This window comes from Typopeltis vanoorti, chromosome 8, assembly GCF_054136105.1.
Source record: "Typopeltis vanoorti isolate ZY-2024b chromosome 8, IOZ_Tvanoo_1.0, whole genome shotgun sequence".
NCBI lineage: Eukaryota > Metazoa > Arthropoda > Arachnida > Uropygi > Thelyphonidae > Typopeltis > Typopeltis vanoorti.
This window is the reverse complement of record NC_143556.1, coordinates 37,380,655-37,399,536: the sequence shown is the minus strand read 5'-3', so window position 1 is coordinate 37,399,536 and position 18,882 is coordinate 37,380,655. Positions and strand designations below refer to the sequence as shown.

Here is an 18,882-nt window from a genome sequence, read left to right as displayed (position 1 = left end):
AGAATTGCAGAGGTATTTCCTTACCGAGTGTTCCTGGTAAGATTTATGCAAGTATACCTGAGAAACGGTTGAGAAGGATTGTGGAAGGGAAGGATTGAGAAATCATGGGAATATAACAAAGATCTGTATTTAAGTTTTGTACATCTGGAAAAGGCATATGACTATTCAAAATGCTACAGTCGTATGGTGTCAATGGAACATTATGTCAAGCAATACTTAGCCTTTATTTGAGTTGTAAGTCAGAGGTTAAAATTGAAAGAAGTACAGGAAGATGGTTTAATGTTAAATCTGGTGTCAGATAAAGATGTACATTATCTATATGGATCACATTATGAAGGAAAGTGGCATTAAACGTGATATCAAAATTTTAGCTGCTAACTCAGCTCTTTTACTTTATGCAGATGATGTTGTACTTTTAAATAAATCCAGTATCGGTCTGCAAGATTCCCTAACTAAATTGAATAACTGTTGTAACAGATGTGGTATGAAAGTCAGCAATAACAAGAGAAAGACAATGAAAATAGGCAGAAGCATTGAAAATATCAACTGCATTATGAATGGAGAACTTATAGAACAAGTAGAACGTTTCAGCTACTTAGGCACAATTTTTTTAGTGAAGATGGTAAGTTAAATATGGAAATAGATAACAGAATCAACAAAGCTGGTATGGTAGGAAGTCAATGGGATAAATTTATATGGAATAAGAGAGAAATTAGTCAAAACACTAAATTAGTTGTATACAAGACAGTCTTCAAACCAATTTTAACTTATGGCTCTGAGAACTGGGTTAGAAATAAAAACACTTGACTAAAGACTAGAGACCACAAATATGAGAGTTCGGAGTAAGATTAATGGCGTGAAGAGATGGCATCAATGGCAGTATCATATTATAAATGAGGATATTAGGAAAGAACCTGACATTGTTTGTATTCAGGAATGTGTCAGCAAGCTAGTCTCAGATGATATGGTCACTTAAACAGAATGAGGGAGGAAAGATTAACAAAAACAAGTGTTCTTTGCCAGGTTGGCAGGAAAAAGACCCAGAGGAAGGCCAAGATGTAGATGGACTGATACAATAAAAAAGTACCTTAGAAGACAGAAATATAAGATCTGATCAGGTTGGAGTCTTGAAAGATAACAGATAAATTTGGAGGAATATTGTTGATCAGAAGTTGGTAATGGTGTAACTATTTCATGTAGTACTAACGTAAGTCACCCTGAGGTTATGTACCAGAAATCTGATGATGATTAACAAAATGATTTCTTGGTAATCACTGTAAAATTATTACCAAAAAAAAAACCATTTAGCAACTCCATAGTTCCTAATAATGTTGCAGTTATAGCTATTTAGAATATTTATGCTAAGTTTGAATTTAAAAGAAAGCCAATATTAAGCACACAGATATAAAGCTGCATTTAAACTTCATCTTGTTCTTTCGGCTCATGCATACAAAGTTGCTAAAAATAATCTTATTAAAGACTATCCTTTACAAGCTTACACTAGTCATGAACTTGCATAAATTAACACTTGTTTTGTCATACAGCTGTAAAAATTAGACAAACTAAGTGTAGATCATATTTTGTTTGTTTTGTTCATTTGTACATTTCAGCACTTTTTATAGTACGAGGGTGGTCTGAAGAGTTCTCAGCCTAACAATGAAAAAACGAATTTATAATTTCAAAATTATTTTTATTTTTCAACATAATCTCCCTAACATTAATACATTTATTCCAGCGATGCTCCAGCACCATTACCCCATCCCTGTAGTGGTTCTCAGTAAGATCTGCAAAATACCCCTCTACAACTGCAATCACCTCTTGATTCAAAGAAAAATGCTGACCAGCAAAGAAGAGTTTTTTTAGTTTTGGGAAGAGATAGAAGTCAGAGAGAGCCAAATCTGGGGAATAGGGTAGATGTTCCAACAATTCATAGTGCAGACCACTTAATTTTCACGTAGCCAAAACACCTTTGTGGGAAGGTGTGTCCTGATGAAAGATGATTTTTTTTCTTCTGCAAGCTAGGTCTTTTCTCATGAATTTTTTTGTCTAGTCTGGTTAAAAGATGAAAATAATATTCCCTGGTTATTGTTTTACCCTTTTCAAGATAATTAATAAACAAAATGCTTTTAGCATCCCTAAACACCGATGCCATGACCCTTCCTGCTGATGGAACCAACTGTCTTCTTTGGCACCGAACAACTGGCTTCTGTCCACTGTTTTGACTGCAGCTTGGATTCTGGTGTGTAATGGTGAATTCAAGTCTCATCCACAGTAATAAATCGACGCACAAAATCAGTTTCATTCTTGTTAAACGTTCCAATCACTGTTCAGAGATTTTTCATGCAAGTGCATTTTTGATCTTCTGTGAGCAAGCACGGCAGCCATCTAGTGCAAAGCTTTTTCATTTGCAATTCTTCATGCAAGATATATCCTACACGTTCTTTTGAAATGCCAACTTTCGGCAATTTCACATACTTTGACTTGCCGGTCATCCAATATCATATCGTGCACTTGGTCAATGATTTTTGGTGTTGTTACACTTTTTGGACGTCCTTCACGTGAATCATCTTCAAGGCTGGTATGGCCACATTTAAACTTGGCAGCCCATTTCTTAATTGTCAAAAATGAAGGAGAAGAGTGCCCATAAACTTTTAAGAACTTCGAATGAATTTCTTTTGGCGTTAAGCCTTCTTTTACGAAGAATTTTATAATCACACAATACTCAATTTTATCCATTTCAAGGGATACAGACAACACTTTTGCTTCAGACAGTTGTATAAAACAAACAAACTATTTGATAGAATGACTTGCAATTTCACATGTATACTTATGACAGATGTACCAACTTAGAAAAAAAAATCTTGCCAATAGTGTTGCCATCTATGGTTGAGACCAAGAACTTTTCAGACCACCCTCATATAGTGTAGCTTAGCAGTCATAGTCATGCAGTGAATGAATATACTACAATTTTCTTCATTATCAGTACTATTTGTATATTATATACCAGTACTGTGTAATCCTAATTAAGCAATTCTATCATATGCAAATGGGTCTATTGCATCATCACCCACAGAAAAAGCCAATCTCCAGGTTTCACACTTTGCCTCTATTGCAAGCATAATTGACAATGGTAAATGCCCCCAAACCATTCCAGATGCCCAATGCTGCCCCCTATATCCTTTTGCAAGAAATAGATCAGAAAAATATTGTCCAAATTGGACACAAAGAAGTCTCCTAGCCTTGATAGCATTCCTAATTGTCCTGAAGGTTTGTGCATCAGAACTGACGCCTATCCTATGTCGTCGGTATAAACTCTCTTACTCCACTAGTATTTATCCCACAGCCTGGAAATTGGCCTATATTCAACCCATTCCCAAGAAGGGTAACAAATCATTGCCATCAAATTACCACCCTATCTCACTCACCTCAAGTTTTATCTAAAATAATGGAGAGAACCAGCAATTATCAACTCCTACATTACCTTGAAGGTACCCAACTAATAAATGGCCACCAGTAATGATTCTGTCACTGCCAATCGACAGGAAATCTACTCACATATATCACTTGTCTCTGGACAAATGCCATAGAGAATTTTGGTGAATCTCAAGTGATTGCACTTGATATCTCCAGAGATTTTTACCACATCTGGCACAAACGCTTACTAAGAAAATTCCCATTATTTGATCTGTCTTGGGGTTTCTGCAGTTGGATTGTCAGCTCTCTCTGGATGCACACTATGTGTGATAGTGAATGGTTCCTTATCCTCTCACCAGGGAACTAATGCCAGGGTTCCACAAGGTTCTGTTCTCTTACCAACCCTCTTCCTTCTATATATATCAATGAATTTACTTCAGTCGACCTCGAACCAATACACAGTTTTGCAGATGACAGCAGATTGCATTCCTCCCTTTCAACTGATAAACCTTACTCTACACAACTCACCTCAATGTATAGCACATCAATCACCACACTAACCTCAATTTTGATCTCCAAACCATCCTCTAATGGGGTTCAGATAACCTTATCAATTTCAATGCTGGTATAACTCAGTTCTGTCTTATTTCTCAAAAGAAAAAAAAAAAGAACCATTTTCACAAAGTATTATTTTTGACAACACTCAAATTTCCAGAAAAGATGAGATTTCTCTTCTTGGAATCACCATGACATCAAGCCTTTCCTGGCATAAACACACCATAACTATTGCATTCTCAGTTTCTAAAAAACTAGGACTTCTCTTTCACTCAAGACATTGCTACACCTCTGAACAGCTGTGAACCTTTTATATAAATCACAAATCTGTCCACCCATTGAATACCGCTCTCACATTTGGAGTGGGGTCCCTAAGAGCTCAAAATGCTTGCAGTCTTGACAAGTAACAGACTGATTTGGAGGAAAATTGTAGATAGGAAGTTAGTAATGATGTAAATTTTTCACGTAGCACTATCATATCCTGTACACCCCGTGAGGGTATGTGGCAGGAATTCTGATGATGATGATGAAAAATTTAATGAAATTAAATTTTTCCAAAAAAGCGATTCTGACAGAATACTTATTTCTCAATTACAGGGTGTTCGGGATAAATTTGACAGTTTCGTAAGGAAAAAGAAAATCTTCTTTGTATCTATTAAATTTAATGAATTGACAAAAAAACATTACAGGCAGAGTTAATTACAATACTATCAACAAGATTTACTCAAAATAACCACCATTAGCATCGATCACAGCTTCAATTCTGCTTCGGAACCTCGAACAAGCTGATGCTACACTCTCCCTGGGAAGGGCCGCAAAAACTGTTTTAATTTTATCCATTAACTGGGCTTTTGTATTACTGGAAGTGCGATTGATGTCTTTTTCAACTGCGCCCCATACAAAATAATCCATGGGGTTAAGGTCTGGGGAGTTTGGAGGCCAAACATTTGGACTGGTGAAGTCGTAGAAATTTTCAGACAACCATTTTTGACTTTTCCCAGAGGTGTGGCAAGGGGTCGAATCCTGCTGCCATACATACGGCCTACCATTGGCTACCCTTGTTATCCAGGGCTTGACTACAGTTAGCAACTCCACGAACAAAGCCCGAATTCCAATGCCAGGGTTCTTCAACACCTGTTCCTGCAGATTTGCGAGGAATTCTGCTGTACGAACGCAATCAGATCGTCTGCTAGGGATCTTTCTTCTTGCTACATCCTCGTAGTCACCATTGCAAGTCTCTAGTTCATGCCTGATTGTTTTTACTGTATTCAGGGAGCATTGGGCAGCAGTCGTAATATCCTTATTTTGATGGCGGGCACGAATCATCATGATACAAGTTATTCTCTTCCATGATTCAGGTGGGTTCCAGCTATCCATCCTTTCTGACATCTTGTATATGAATGAAGAATGGTCCAAACTTTTAAATGAAGAGAAGTGTGTGTTAATACATGTAACTTACGGAAAAATATAATTAATTATAAATATGTCAAATTTATCCCGAACACCCTGTATAACATACAGCAGTTTTTTTTTATTTTTTAAGACTATTTTTCTAATACAGATGTTTTTTTTTTTACCTTAGAAAGGTAACTAAAGTTTTCATATACTTACAGACTAAAGTCAGTTTTGTGGTTAGCAGTGTCCTAAATGACTGTGAAGAAGTATGCAATGTGCTGAAGGCAGTCCATTGTAGCGGTCAATGTAAAAGCTGCAATTTTGAGTTTTAGGTTTTTCTTCTTGACATCGTTTCAGAACACTGAATATCAGTTTTTTTCCCCACACAAATTATCTCAGTAAAATATTTTGAATAAAAACTTGTACTCTGGTAAACAGTGCTGTATAAAATTCTAAGAAACACTTACCCTTTTCCTCTCTTCCTTTAATTCTTTTATTAAAACACTAATTTCTCTAACAACTTGAGCTGTTAAATTTTCTCCAATTAGTTCATGTTGTCCAGCCATATCATTAATCTCATTCATCATCTGAACAAATGCTCTACAAGATGAAAATCTGAACAGAAAAATAATTAAAAAAAACTAAGAAATAACCAAACATAAGCCAAGCATGGAATATCCTAATCACACAAGAGATACATCACTTTAGCAATGAAAATAATACATACATACATCTTTGTGCAGCAACATGAAACTAATGCTAATAACTACTTTATAATATAAAAGTATTTAAATTATAATATGATGCATCTTCAATTTAATTGTTTTCATTTTTATGTTTATATTTTCTTACTGTAGTATTATTACACCCTGATACCTTAAGAATGTAGAATTCCAAGCTATCATGGTGTAACATGAAGAGAAAATAAAATAAAACCCCTGTATAAAAGCTAATAGATGAATTATTTAAAAGAAAGAAAATATTCTTGCATCCAAGTAAAATATATAACAAAAAAAGTGTTTGAAGAACTAAATAATAAAAGATGGAAAATATTACAGTTGTGAAAAAAAAAATTTTAGCTAAGTAAGACAGAAACGATTAGTCATAAGAAATTGTATGTGAGAGGCTAGAGAATAAAATATTAAGTAAATTCTTAAAATTTTGGAAGGGGGATTAATTTAGAGGCTAACAATAGACTATCACTCAGGATCAATTCCTGGATTTGAGACATTGTCACGGGCTCGCCAACCAAAGGATGTTTGGCAGAAAAACGCCACCCTATTGGTCGGTGAAGTCGAATCAAATAAGGGGCGGAGAAAAGAAATTAAAGTGGGTGCCGTTAGGGATCAAGGTATAAAAGGGTTAGAAACCCCCCCCCCCCATGAGGCTTTTTCCCGGATAGTTTCTTCATGAGCTCCTTCGTATAGGTTTCATGTGGTGTTCCTGAGTGGCGGGATTGGAGTTAATCTCCGTCGTCACAACAAGGAAACAATAGTGAGCGGGATTTCGATTCCGTATTTCCTATGATAAGAATCGAGGAATGCCATTTAGCTAAAGGAAAAAAGGTATTATCTATGTGTTTCATAATCCAGTGACAACTACGAAAAAAGGAAATCTGTAAAGAAGTCTGTGTCCATGTGGTGAGTTTCACAGCCATTGTACAGATGATTCTAAAAGTGTCCTTAATTCAAGTACGAAAGGTTAAGATCGCGTAAGCACAGTTTATTGCCAAAAGAACTTAGGAGTGACAGATTATAGGAAAGATCATACCAGGATAGTACAATCGGAAAAAGGTAGAGGCCAATATAGAAAACTCAAGAGAAAAAGGTACTGTAAAAATCTCGTGTTAACTGAAAATCGTCTGTAATTGTAATCATTATTCTATTACTGAACTGTTGAAGAGACTAATGAAATTTATACTAAAACTTTAGTACATGACTGATTATAATGAAAGTATGCCTATTAATATTATACAAGTAATTACGTGTCCTGAGAATTATGCATGTGTATTGTAACGTATAGGAAAGCTTTACATGTCAAAGTTATGTGTAAGTACTATTACTATTATTACGGGCAACTCCAGGGAGTCATTAGACTCATCGAGGGAGACCCCAAATCATATTCATCACAACTATTCGACATTCATACAGTATCTATCATACCTCGCCTTAAACTCATTCACTGTCACAGCATCCACCACAGACTCAGGGAGCGCATTCCACTCATTCACTACTCTAAAAGTAAAGAACCCAGCTCTAACACCTTTACTAACCACACTTTTGCCCAGTTTCCATGGATGTCCCCTAGTCCTCCCACAACCAGCCCTGTTCTCAAAAATATCTTCTGAATTAATTTTATAGAAACCCTTCAGTAATTTGAATGTCTCAATCATATCTCCCCTCCTCTGCCTATCAACCAATTTTTGCAACCCACAAATCCTCAACCTGTTCTCATACGGTTCATTCCACAGACCTGCTATCATCTTGTTCACTCGCCTCTGAATCCTCTCCACCTCCTCCCCATCAAGAAGAAACCTAGGTGACCAAATCTGAGCACAGTAGTCTAGATGGGGTCTTATCAAGGCTCGATACAGAGGAACAATAACCTGCTTGTCAACGTATTCTTCAGCAACCAAGTGATTTGATGAGCTGATTTGGCCACTTTTGCAATGTGTCCCCTAAATTTCAATTCCTTATCTACCAACACTCCTAAATCTCGTGCCTCATCAATTTCCTGGAGCACGGTTCCACCAATGCAGTAAACTGCCGCCAATCTTTTCACCCCAAAATGCATAACCTTACATTTTGCCACATTAAACTGACATCCATTCTCCTTAGCCCAGACCTCCAATCTATCCAAATCATCGTGCAAAATTTTGACGTCATCTGCATTCACTATTGCCCTACCCAACTTCGCATCATCCGCAAACAAATGAACTGTTCCTCTCAGATCATTTATGAACAAATTAAACAGCAGTGGTCCAAGAGCAGATCCTTGTGGCACACCACTAGTCACAGGTCGTCTTGTGGACTCTACTCCCGAGTAAACCACTCTCTGATATCTCTCCGTCAACCACCCTCCTATCCATCTCACCAACCCTATGTCCATTCCCATATGCTGCAATTTACTGATTAGAATTCCATGTGGAATCCTGTCAAAGGCCTTGGCAAGGTCCAGTAGAATCACCCTAAACCCATTACCCTTATCCAGTTCAGCCGTCACTGTGTTATAATACGTGAGCAAGTTACTTAGGCATGACCTACCCTTCACAAAACCATGCTGTCAATGATACAGTATCCCAATTTTCTTCTATCCAATCTTGTATTTTCCTCTTGACTATTTTCTCTAAGACCTTGACAATGATTCCTGATATGCTAATCGGTCGGTAATTTACAACAGCAGTCTTGGAACCACCTTTATGCAGTGGAACTATTTTCCCCTCTTTCCACCCGCTCGGGACTAACCCAGACCCGAGACTCAAATTAAACAAAATGGTCAAGGGTACTGACAATTCTTTAGCTGCTTCTCGTACAACACGAGCTGGTATACCATCCAATCCCACAGATGTATTGACATTGAGGTTATGCAATAGACTACTCACCTCCACTTCATTAACCACAATTCCCGTATAATCTACTGGTTTATTCGTTTCTGCAATGTCACCACCTGGATGATATACTTTTGCAAAGTGCTCACTCAGTAATTCAACTATCTCAACTGATTCAGTTACCTCCCTACCAATGGCATTCTTTAAAATCAATCTGCCATGTACATTTTTCCTTTTACTTGCTACATATCTAAAAAACTTTTTAGGATTCTCTTTAGCCTGCATGGCCAATGTTCTTTCGTAATCCTTTTTTGCTTTTCTTACCACACTCGTCACCCTTCTGGCCTGCGCTTTATACCGTTCATGTGCCTGCCGGTCACCTTTCTCCTTAAATTCCCTCCACAGTTGTTTTTTTTTTTTGCAGCTCAAGCTTAATGGTGTTATTCATCCATTAAACCCCCACTTGATTTATTATTCGGACTCTAGGTATACAGTCAGCCATTGGTTCATGCAAGCACTTCTTAACTACCTCCCGTGCACTATCAACTTCTAGTCCTTGCAGTTGTACATGCCATGGCACTGAACCAATCAAACTCCTAAGCTTGTCATGCTTTCCAGCCCGATAATTCTACATGTACCCTGTCTTAATTGAAAATTCCACACCTTTAGCCACCTCCCAAGTCAAGACCCTATGATCACTCTCACCGATTGGTGGCAATGTGGTCATATTTGTTACAGCCAAATCCTCAGATGTAATTACTAGGTCAAGCACTCTCTGACCCCTAGTATTTTCCATTACATGCTGTCGCAGATAGTTATCCCTTAATAACCGCATAAAATCCAGTTCCTTCCTCCCGTGTATCCTCTCCTCACTCCAATCAATGCAACCATAGTTGAAATCTCCCATAATAATCACCCTCCTTCCACCCATTTCTTCTATTTGCTTGTGCATACTGTCACCACCATCTTTTCCATCACCTGGTCTATAGCAGCACCCAATTGTATATTTAGTTCTGCTAGCCACAATCTCACACCAAATGGCCTCAAATGTGCTCTTTTCTCTATCCTGCAATTCAACTTCTATTCTCCTTGGCTGGAGTTCATCAGCTATCATCAACAATACTCCTCCCCCCATTTTATTCTCTCTGTCATTCCTGAACACACTATACCCATCACATTCAATCCCACTAGTTATATCATCTACAGTCAGCCATGTTTCACTAATACCTATAACCTGTGGTCTGTGTGCCAACCATGGCCAAAAACTCTTCCTTCTTGTTCCTAATACTCCTAGTATTAGTGTACATGAATTTAAGACCCCCATTAGCCCCAACCCTACCTTGATGCCTTATATTAACTATCCCACTCAGATTTGTTGTCCTTATTTGCTCTGGCATATTATATTCATTCTTACATTCAACTGCCTCCATAAGGACTGTATCTCTACCCCTCCCCCCAACAAATCTAGTTTCCCTGAATTTGCACATCCACTACATTCAGCAACACTTTCTCAAGTCTTCTTACACCATAACCATTCAAATGCAAGCCATCCATTTTATATAGATCCTTTCGCCCATCAAACTCACTCCACACATCCACAAATTCCACACCACTCGTCATACATAACCCACGCATAAAGTCATTTGCAATTATAGCTCTCCTTTTAAACATTTCACTGTCATACCGTGGCAAAAGACTAATCATTCTAACTCTCTCACTCTTTTCTTTTGCTACCTCAAACAATTCATTCAGGTCTTCTATCATTTCCATTTTATCTCCTTTCAAATCAATCGTACCTGCCACAACAATCATTTCTTTCACCCTTTCCTTTTGCTCTCTAATAGACGCAGTTACGTCCTTTATGTCGCACCAGGTTGGTACGATTTTGTCAAATCCTCTACTAACACACCTCGTACTAACGAGTCTCCATACAGCACTCTATCCTTCATTTTGTTCATGTTCACATTCATACGTCTATTTTTCCTGTCATACCTTTTATTATTGGTTGGTTCATTCAGTCTACTTTTGTTCATGCACTCTAGCTGCTGTTTTGCTCTTTCTATCGCACTATTCAACAACGCGATCTCAGTCAATGCATCTATCTCATCTTTTTTGTTCTCTGAGAAACCATTTATACTATCATTCACACTCTCACAATTTTCATGTACAACCTTGCCGTTTCTTGTCATATCCCTATTTCCTTCATTCTGAAGATTGACAAAAATATCACACTCACGATCCGAAATACACTTCAATTCCGCATTATCCCTACATTTTCTACACACATTCAATCCTTTATTATCATCTAACCACACTCTGACCGCACTCCGCAAAGCATACATTTCACAGCTAGTACACTGACTATAACATGCACACAAAAGATTTTGAGTGCATGTTACATTAATTGTCTTTGTAATCCCCGTAGATGTCCTAGTGACTAGGACGAAATATAGGAAGTATTAAATTCTATTTTAATTTTTTTTGAGTGTTGTAAAAAATCCATTAAACCTCCAACATAATGTCCTCACAGCACTTAAGCCTCTACACAAGTATTTCTTCAGGTGTAATCATAGAAATGAGTAAACTAGTAGAAAAAATAGCAAGAACTATAAAGGTGACAACCACTATGCAGTTATAGAAGAGACTGATGTTATTTTAAAATATTTCTATTTGTTCACAATGTTGTGCATGTTTACGCATTCATGTGAACATATTTGACCAATGAAGGCTAGAATGTACTCAGACAAAGTTAATACTTGGATTAATATTTAGATGTTTAGGATCTAATGCCATTTCCAAAGACTCCCAGATTTTTCTCTCCATTGTATCATAGTCAGGGCCGGTTTTATCATTAGGCGAACCTAGGCAATCACCTAGGGGGCATAAAGCTTCGGGGCACCAGATTTTGCTACAGTTCGAGGAAAAAATACAGAGACAATGTATAGGGCACCTAAATTTTCTTTGCCTGGGGGGGGGGGGATCACATACTCTCGGACCAGCCCTGATCGTAGTAACAGTGTAATGGTTCTGATTTATCCCATAAAACTTGATATCTCTCTTTTGCAAAGCATCTTGTTGGTCAACTGAAGAGAGCACATGATGACAAAGCTGAGGCTTCACTCCTATGGTATTCAATATCTTGAAAGTAGTCTTCAATATGTCATTCAATTGATTTTTCTTTCTGTCCATAGTAAAATGACCAGCAACTGAACCATAGCCAATAAACACCTGAATACTGAAGTGGGCTATGTCGAGGTTTTGTGGATCAGAGTAGTGATCTAATCTTAATAAAGGGGATAAATACCACTTTGATTTTATATTTCCTTAAGTATTTTTTATGGAAATAGAACTAATATATGGAAGCATAATGAATCCTCTGTTTTCTTTTTCATTAGAAATGTGTGTGTAACATATATATATATATATATATATATATATATATATATATATATTGCTAGTTTTTATGGAAATAGAGCTATATATGGAAATGTGATGAATCCTCTTGTATTCATGAAAGTGTGTGTGTGTGTGCACGCACTTGCGCGCGCACGTGCACGCACACAAACACACACACACACACTGTTCTAATCAATATATGATTGGAATTGAAATTTTGATTACCAATATTACCATTATTTTTGTGAGAACTATCACGATATTAGAGAATGAATCGCTCAAAAAAAATAATTAATTACATAAAATAATAACAAATAAATAAATAAACTTAAAAACTAAAAATTAAAAAAAACTCTGGTCCCATTTTGGCTTATATGTGCCAAATAATTTATTTTGTTATTTTCTGCTAGTTAGCTTGGAAATATCAGTCTGTTATTTTGCCAATAAACATGAGCCACCTAAAATGAAAATTCTATTAACTTCCATCCAGATAGGGTCAATTTTGCCACTGAGATCCTGCAGTTGGTCCAACTTGAACAAATGCTGGAAAGGCACCACATTTTTGTAAGGAATTTCACATACCATCAAGTTTCAGTAAAATCTGTCCACTGGAGTCCTTGAACAACCATGTATGCATAAAACAGAAATAAAATAACTCATACAGGCAGGGCTGCAGAAATACAACTTAATTTTACTAGCCACAAAAATCTGCTTGCCCAAGGTATCAATCTACTTTATATAAATATTGTTATAAGTGATGTTTTAATCAACTAAACGTTAAGCTGAATGAAATAAAGTAATACATAATTTAATTCTTACTACATAGCCTAGTGCTCTTACTAGATGTTATTTAATTAAAACACAATATCCTTTCCTTTCAATGTTGGTTTAAAATATGCCACTAACACATACTGTTTATTTACATAAGAGTTTCATATACCTGCAGTGTATTTTTTCTTAAATAAAATAATGCAGAGATGGCCCATTCAAATGTATCATCAATAAATCATTCAAGGTGGAGGGATCAGTAATGACCTCAATGTCTCTTTAATCAGATTCAACTAAAACCTCATTCATATATACTTGCTGGTATACAACTTCAAGCAGTTTTGAGAGAAATGGAAACCTATTCTTATTACTCCTTGTACTTCCATACAGATCTTGTATGTTTAAATGCTTCTTCACAACATTGAGCTCATTACCAATTGTTCACCAAATTTACTGAAACAATTTCTATCATCAAAATATTTGATGAAATATTTATCCAAAATCTTCCAGATATTCAGGCCAAATAAATTTGAGATATAGAAATAGATATAGAAATAAATATATAAATATAGATATAGAAATAGACAACAGAATCAGCGAAGCTGGTATCGTGGGAAGTCAATTGAATAAATTCATATGGAATAAGAAAGAAATTAGTCGGAACACTAAATTAGCTGTATACAAGACTGTGTTCAAACCAATTTTAACTTATGGATCTGAGAGCTGGGTCAGAAGTAAAACACTTGACCAAAGACTAGAGACCGCAGATATGAGAGTCCTGAGAAAGATTAGAGGCGTGAACAGATGGCATCAATGGCAATATCATATTAAAAATGAGGATATTAGCAAAGAACTTGACATTGTCAGCATCCAGGAATGCGTTAGCAGAGCCAATCTCAGATGGTATGGTCACTTAAATAGAATGGGAGAGGAAAGATTAGCAAAACAAGTGTTCTCTGCCAGGTTGGCAGGAAAACGACCCAGAGGAAGACCAAGATATAGGTGGATTGATACAGTACAAAGTGCCTTAGACGATAGAAATATAAGATCTGATAATGTTGGAGTCTTGACAAGTAACAGACTGATTTGGAGGAAAATTGTAGATAGGAAGTTAGTAATGATGTAATTTTTTCATGTAGTACTGTCATATCCTGTACACCCCTTGAGGGTACATGGCAGGAATTTGATGATGATAAATTTGAGACAGCTTTTAAATACATTACTTCATCTATTAGATTTTTTTGTTCAACATTGGAATTGTTCTCTGCATGCATTATATGAATACCATTGTATAAATTAAAGATACCAAGAAATTATATACTTGGTTTAAACCTTTATCCAAGTGTAAGCAAACAAAGTTTGCACCTGAAGTATTTTCAGGACTGGGGCAACTCGTGGTAAAGGTGGTATGACTTCACATCACTTGCCTTAGTATTTCATGTTTACCACTGTATGTTTTCATTTTCTTTAACAAGCCTTAAGATGTTGCAGCAGCATCTCCTTCTCTAATGCCTATTTTTTCCAAATGCATTGTTATTGCAGAGTAGTTATTAACAAGAGCAGTCAGTGCCCCACTGTATTAGAGACACCCACCTTACTGAATGTCGATATTTCAGGATTTTTGTTTGTAACGTGACTGCTACTTTTCCCAATTCTTGCAGGCTTTTTAGTTAATTCTGGTAAAATCTATATAATTTTTACTACGGTTTCAAATTCAACAACAAAGGGAATATCTTCGATAGAATTTAAAACAGCCAGAATTAAATTGTGTGCAATACAATGTGTTGATATAAGATCTGGCACATCGCTCTCTCTCTCTCTCTCTCTCTTTACTTTTGCAACCAGCTCATTAATTGTATATACAGACTGTTGAATTCACATCTATAGAATAGTCATGAAGACACTTCACATGCAGACTTTGTTTCCTGGTCTGAAAGGAAGGAGTGGGCTGTGCATGATGGACCACTGAGGCAAGAATAACTTGTTCATTTCACTCTCTAATGTATCAAAGAACTCTGCAACTTGGGGCAGAATTACAGTAACAAATGCTTCTTTCAGTTTTCAATTTTTATCTATGTATCTTATATAATGGACTAGTTCATCATCATTTGAAATATTTGTAAAATCAACTCTACTGGGGTCTCCGATTTTTTTTTTTAACTAATTCTTGTTTAATAACATCAACAATAACTAACACATAATTTTGATACTAGCTAAATTAATTCCTTCGTAATTACATAAGATGCTATCTTCTGGTTGGAAATAAAACAGTCCCTGATCAAATAGCTTAACAATGAATGAGATGATGTGTCAAAGTGGGGAGGGGAAAAAAGTGCAAATTAAGCAAAGAAAATGATATATTTTGAATGAATTTAGAACCTGGCTAAAAATCCACTCACCACTTGTCTCTGAGCAGATTTCTGGAGCCCTACATAAAGGTACTTTGCATTTTGCAAAATGCACTCAATGAATGGAAGTACAAGTATTTGAAATAATCCAAGTTCTGACCACAAAAGAATTTAAGGGACCATCTTAGAGAGGAGGGGGAAAATCTAAATTTGTTAACAAAATATAGATAAGACAGGTCAAAATAAATAATAATTCTCCTGAACATTTCTGGATACCAGTCACATATTAATTCATACTACAACCCAGTCATTTTTGCTAACTGGTCCAACTGATGACAGGCTAGTAAGCAAACAGTTACTGATTGGATTTAACTGAAGTTCAACATATAGACTGCCAATTATTCTTTAATCGCTAGCAACATCAGACAGATAAAATCTAATGTGATAAAGAATCCATTGATCTGTATAATAATAATAAGGGCATTTAAAAAAAAAAAATTAACAGGGGCATTTTACATTTGGCAAATCAAAGTTGTGAAACTATGAATCATTATTTGCTAGAGGAAAAATAAGTCAGTAATTTTATTTAAAAAATAAGAATACAGTATTGTCATTTCTCAGTAACAAATATATAGCTGATGAACATCAACATATTTTATGTTTCTGCAAATCTTTTGTTTTGTTTGGTTAGTTGTTCTTAAAAACAACAAATAAAAAATACATACTGATAATCTTCATCTTCCTTTTTCTTTGGCTGGTAATTTTTTACAAGTCTCCTAGATTGCAACATAATATGAGTTTTTAGAAAGATATTTTATACACATTAAAAAAAAATATTCATCTAGATATATATATAACTACCTATTTAATCTTTCACATCAAATTACGCACACCACTAACATTTTAATAAAATCTTCTAGACTTCAATTTCTTATTGTTGTTGTTATTTATTTTTGCTGTCAGCTTGTCTTCTATGGAAGGGAAAAAGTTGTGTGTGCGCATGCACGCAAGAGAGAGAGAGAATGAAGTTTCAGTATACTGGTTCCTAAACTGAGCTCAACTGAAGGTGTTCATCAACATCAGAGTTAACTATAGATATATGACTTAATTTAGAAATTGAAATTAACAGAGCAAAGCAAATAAGGAGTAATTTCATTTATTTCATACTGAGAAGAATGATTAATATTTACTTATTAATTCAGATCAAACTCGCATAGTATTGGTTTTACTCAAGATATAATCTATTATTTTGTAGAGAACAGTCATGGCAAAAACATCTGAGTGATTATCAAAGTGCTTTTTAAAATGATTTTTTAATTTTTTATTGAATTCAATACAGAGGATCACATCAATATTGTATATGTGTGTATATATATATATATATATATATATATATATATATAAAAATAAATTTAACTGACTAGAACCCAAGAAAGTATAACAAAATCCTTTAATACATTGTGACTAGTTTCATCGGTGCTCCGACTTCTTCAGGTGAGAAATAAAAAACATAAGACATAAAAATAACAAGGTAAAAAACACGGACTTTCCAGCTTAATAAAAAGTAGAATAGTAACAGTCATATTTGAATAGGTAACTGCGTGCTACCGTTGGCATGAGTTGAATGTGTGTGCGACAGCTAATTTTAGAGCACCAGTACTGGATTACTGCGTTATGGGAATCAGACAAATTGTAGCTTACATTGTTGTTCAAATGTGAAGGGTCCAGAACTATTTCTTTTGATTCGATAATTCTTCTTTCGAATTCATCCTTGCAAATATATAAATTAGTAGTGCGTTCCCGGTCAACTTGATGTGGCTGTTCTTCAAGGTTAAAGTTTGCCGAGAAGAGGACATGACTGGAAAGGGCGCTCGCTCGTGTTCTACTGTAAGAGGTCATGTCTACGTTCCTCAAGACCAAGTGAAACAGATTTATCTGTCTGGGCAAAATAAGGTCGACCACATTCGCACAAAACTTTATAAACACCAGGAAAATGCAGTTGGTTGTGTTTTGGTTTTATTCAACTCAGAAAAGAACAAAGTTTTGGAAGAGTAGTATAGTCGTTCTTTATGTTGAATTTTTTCAAAATCTTAGCTACTTTTGGGTAAGAGAGCTGAGAAATGGTAACTGTATATGAGTGATAGGATTGGAATCATCTTCTTGTCGAGGATGTTGGCGTGGTCTCAAATGTTTAGTGATGTTACGAGACAAATATCCATTATTTAAAAAGGTGTTTTTCAGGAAGTTAAGCTCTGTTTGAAGGTCTTCTTCTGTGGAAGTGAGACCTTGCTCAATGGGCAAAGGTGGAGATGATACCCAGTTTCTGAGGAGGGAAGTGATGAGAAGAACTATGTAAATATCTATCAGTGTGGGTGGTTTTTCAAAAAATTGAAAATTTAAGACAGTCAGGTAATCTGTTGATCTTTAGACCCAAGAAGGAGAGAATGCCATTAATCTCTAGTTCTGATGTGAATTTAATGTTCTGATGTTGGTAATAACCAACATCAGAACATTATTGCTCTCTTACCCCAAAAATAGCTAAGATTTTGAAGAAATTCAACATAAAGACCGACTATACTACTCTGCCAAAACTTCGTTCTTTTCTGAGTTGACCAAAATCAAAACACAACCAACTGCATTTTCCTGGTGTTTATAAAGTTTTGTGCGACTGTGGTCAACCTTATCTTGGCCAGACAGATAAATCTGTTTCACTTGGTCTTGAGGAACATAGACGTGACATCTCTTACAGGAGAACACGAGCGAGCGCCCTTTCCAGTCACGTCCTCTTCTCGGCAAACTCTAACCTTGAAGAACAGCCACATCAAGTTGACTGGGAACGCACTACTAATTTATATATATGCAAGGATGAATTTGAAAGAAGAATTATCGAATCAAAACAAATAGTTCTGGACCCTTCACATTTGAACAACAATCTAAGCTATAATTTGCCTGATTCCCATTGCGCAGTAATCCAGTACTGGCATTCTAAAATTAGCTGTCGCACACATTCAACTCATGCCAATGGTAGCACGCAGTCACCTATTCAAATATGACTGTAACTATTCTACTTTTTATTAAGCTGGAAAGTCCATGTTTTTTACCTTGTTATTTTTATGTCTTAAAGGTTTTTGTTATACTTTCTCGGGTTCTAGTCAGTTAAATTTATTTTTATAAATGTATGCATCCTGAGTAAATCCTAATTTCAATAATATTTATCTACCTTCTGATGAGGTTAATGTACATCTTATCAAGGATTATGAAAAAACTCTGGTAAAAATTGGACTTTTTATTAATAGGTTAGTTTTTCTAAAAAGATGCAAATTTCACTCTGTCATCCCAAAGTTTTTAGATTTCAAAGAATCGATTCGCACTAAACGTGCTCATAATATCTATCACAGGGATAAACTTGATTTATTGTATAAAAGAATTGCAGATACTAAGTCCACATTAGCTTCTTTG

General features: G+C 35.8%; 1 protein-coding gene across 4 annotated transcripts in view; it reads right to left on the bottom strand.

The window, feature by feature from the left end:
* LOC150103934 (formin-binding protein 1-like) overlaps window positions 1-18,882 on the bottom strand; it is a 405,525-nt gene that overhangs the window by 286,370 nt on the left and 100,273 nt on the right. For all 4 annotated transcript variants that reach the window (XM_090396622.1, XM_090396623.1, XM_090396625.1 and 1 more), the window contains exons 3-4: window positions 16,149-16,199; window positions 5,832-5,979 (exon numbers count right to left, since the gene is read on the bottom strand). In XM_090396622.1, the coding sequence (XP_090252748.1) occupies window positions 5,832-5,979; window positions 16,149-16,199 (199 nt within the window). The remainder of the gene's footprint in view (window positions 1-5,831; window positions 5,980-16,148; window positions 16,200-18,882) is intronic.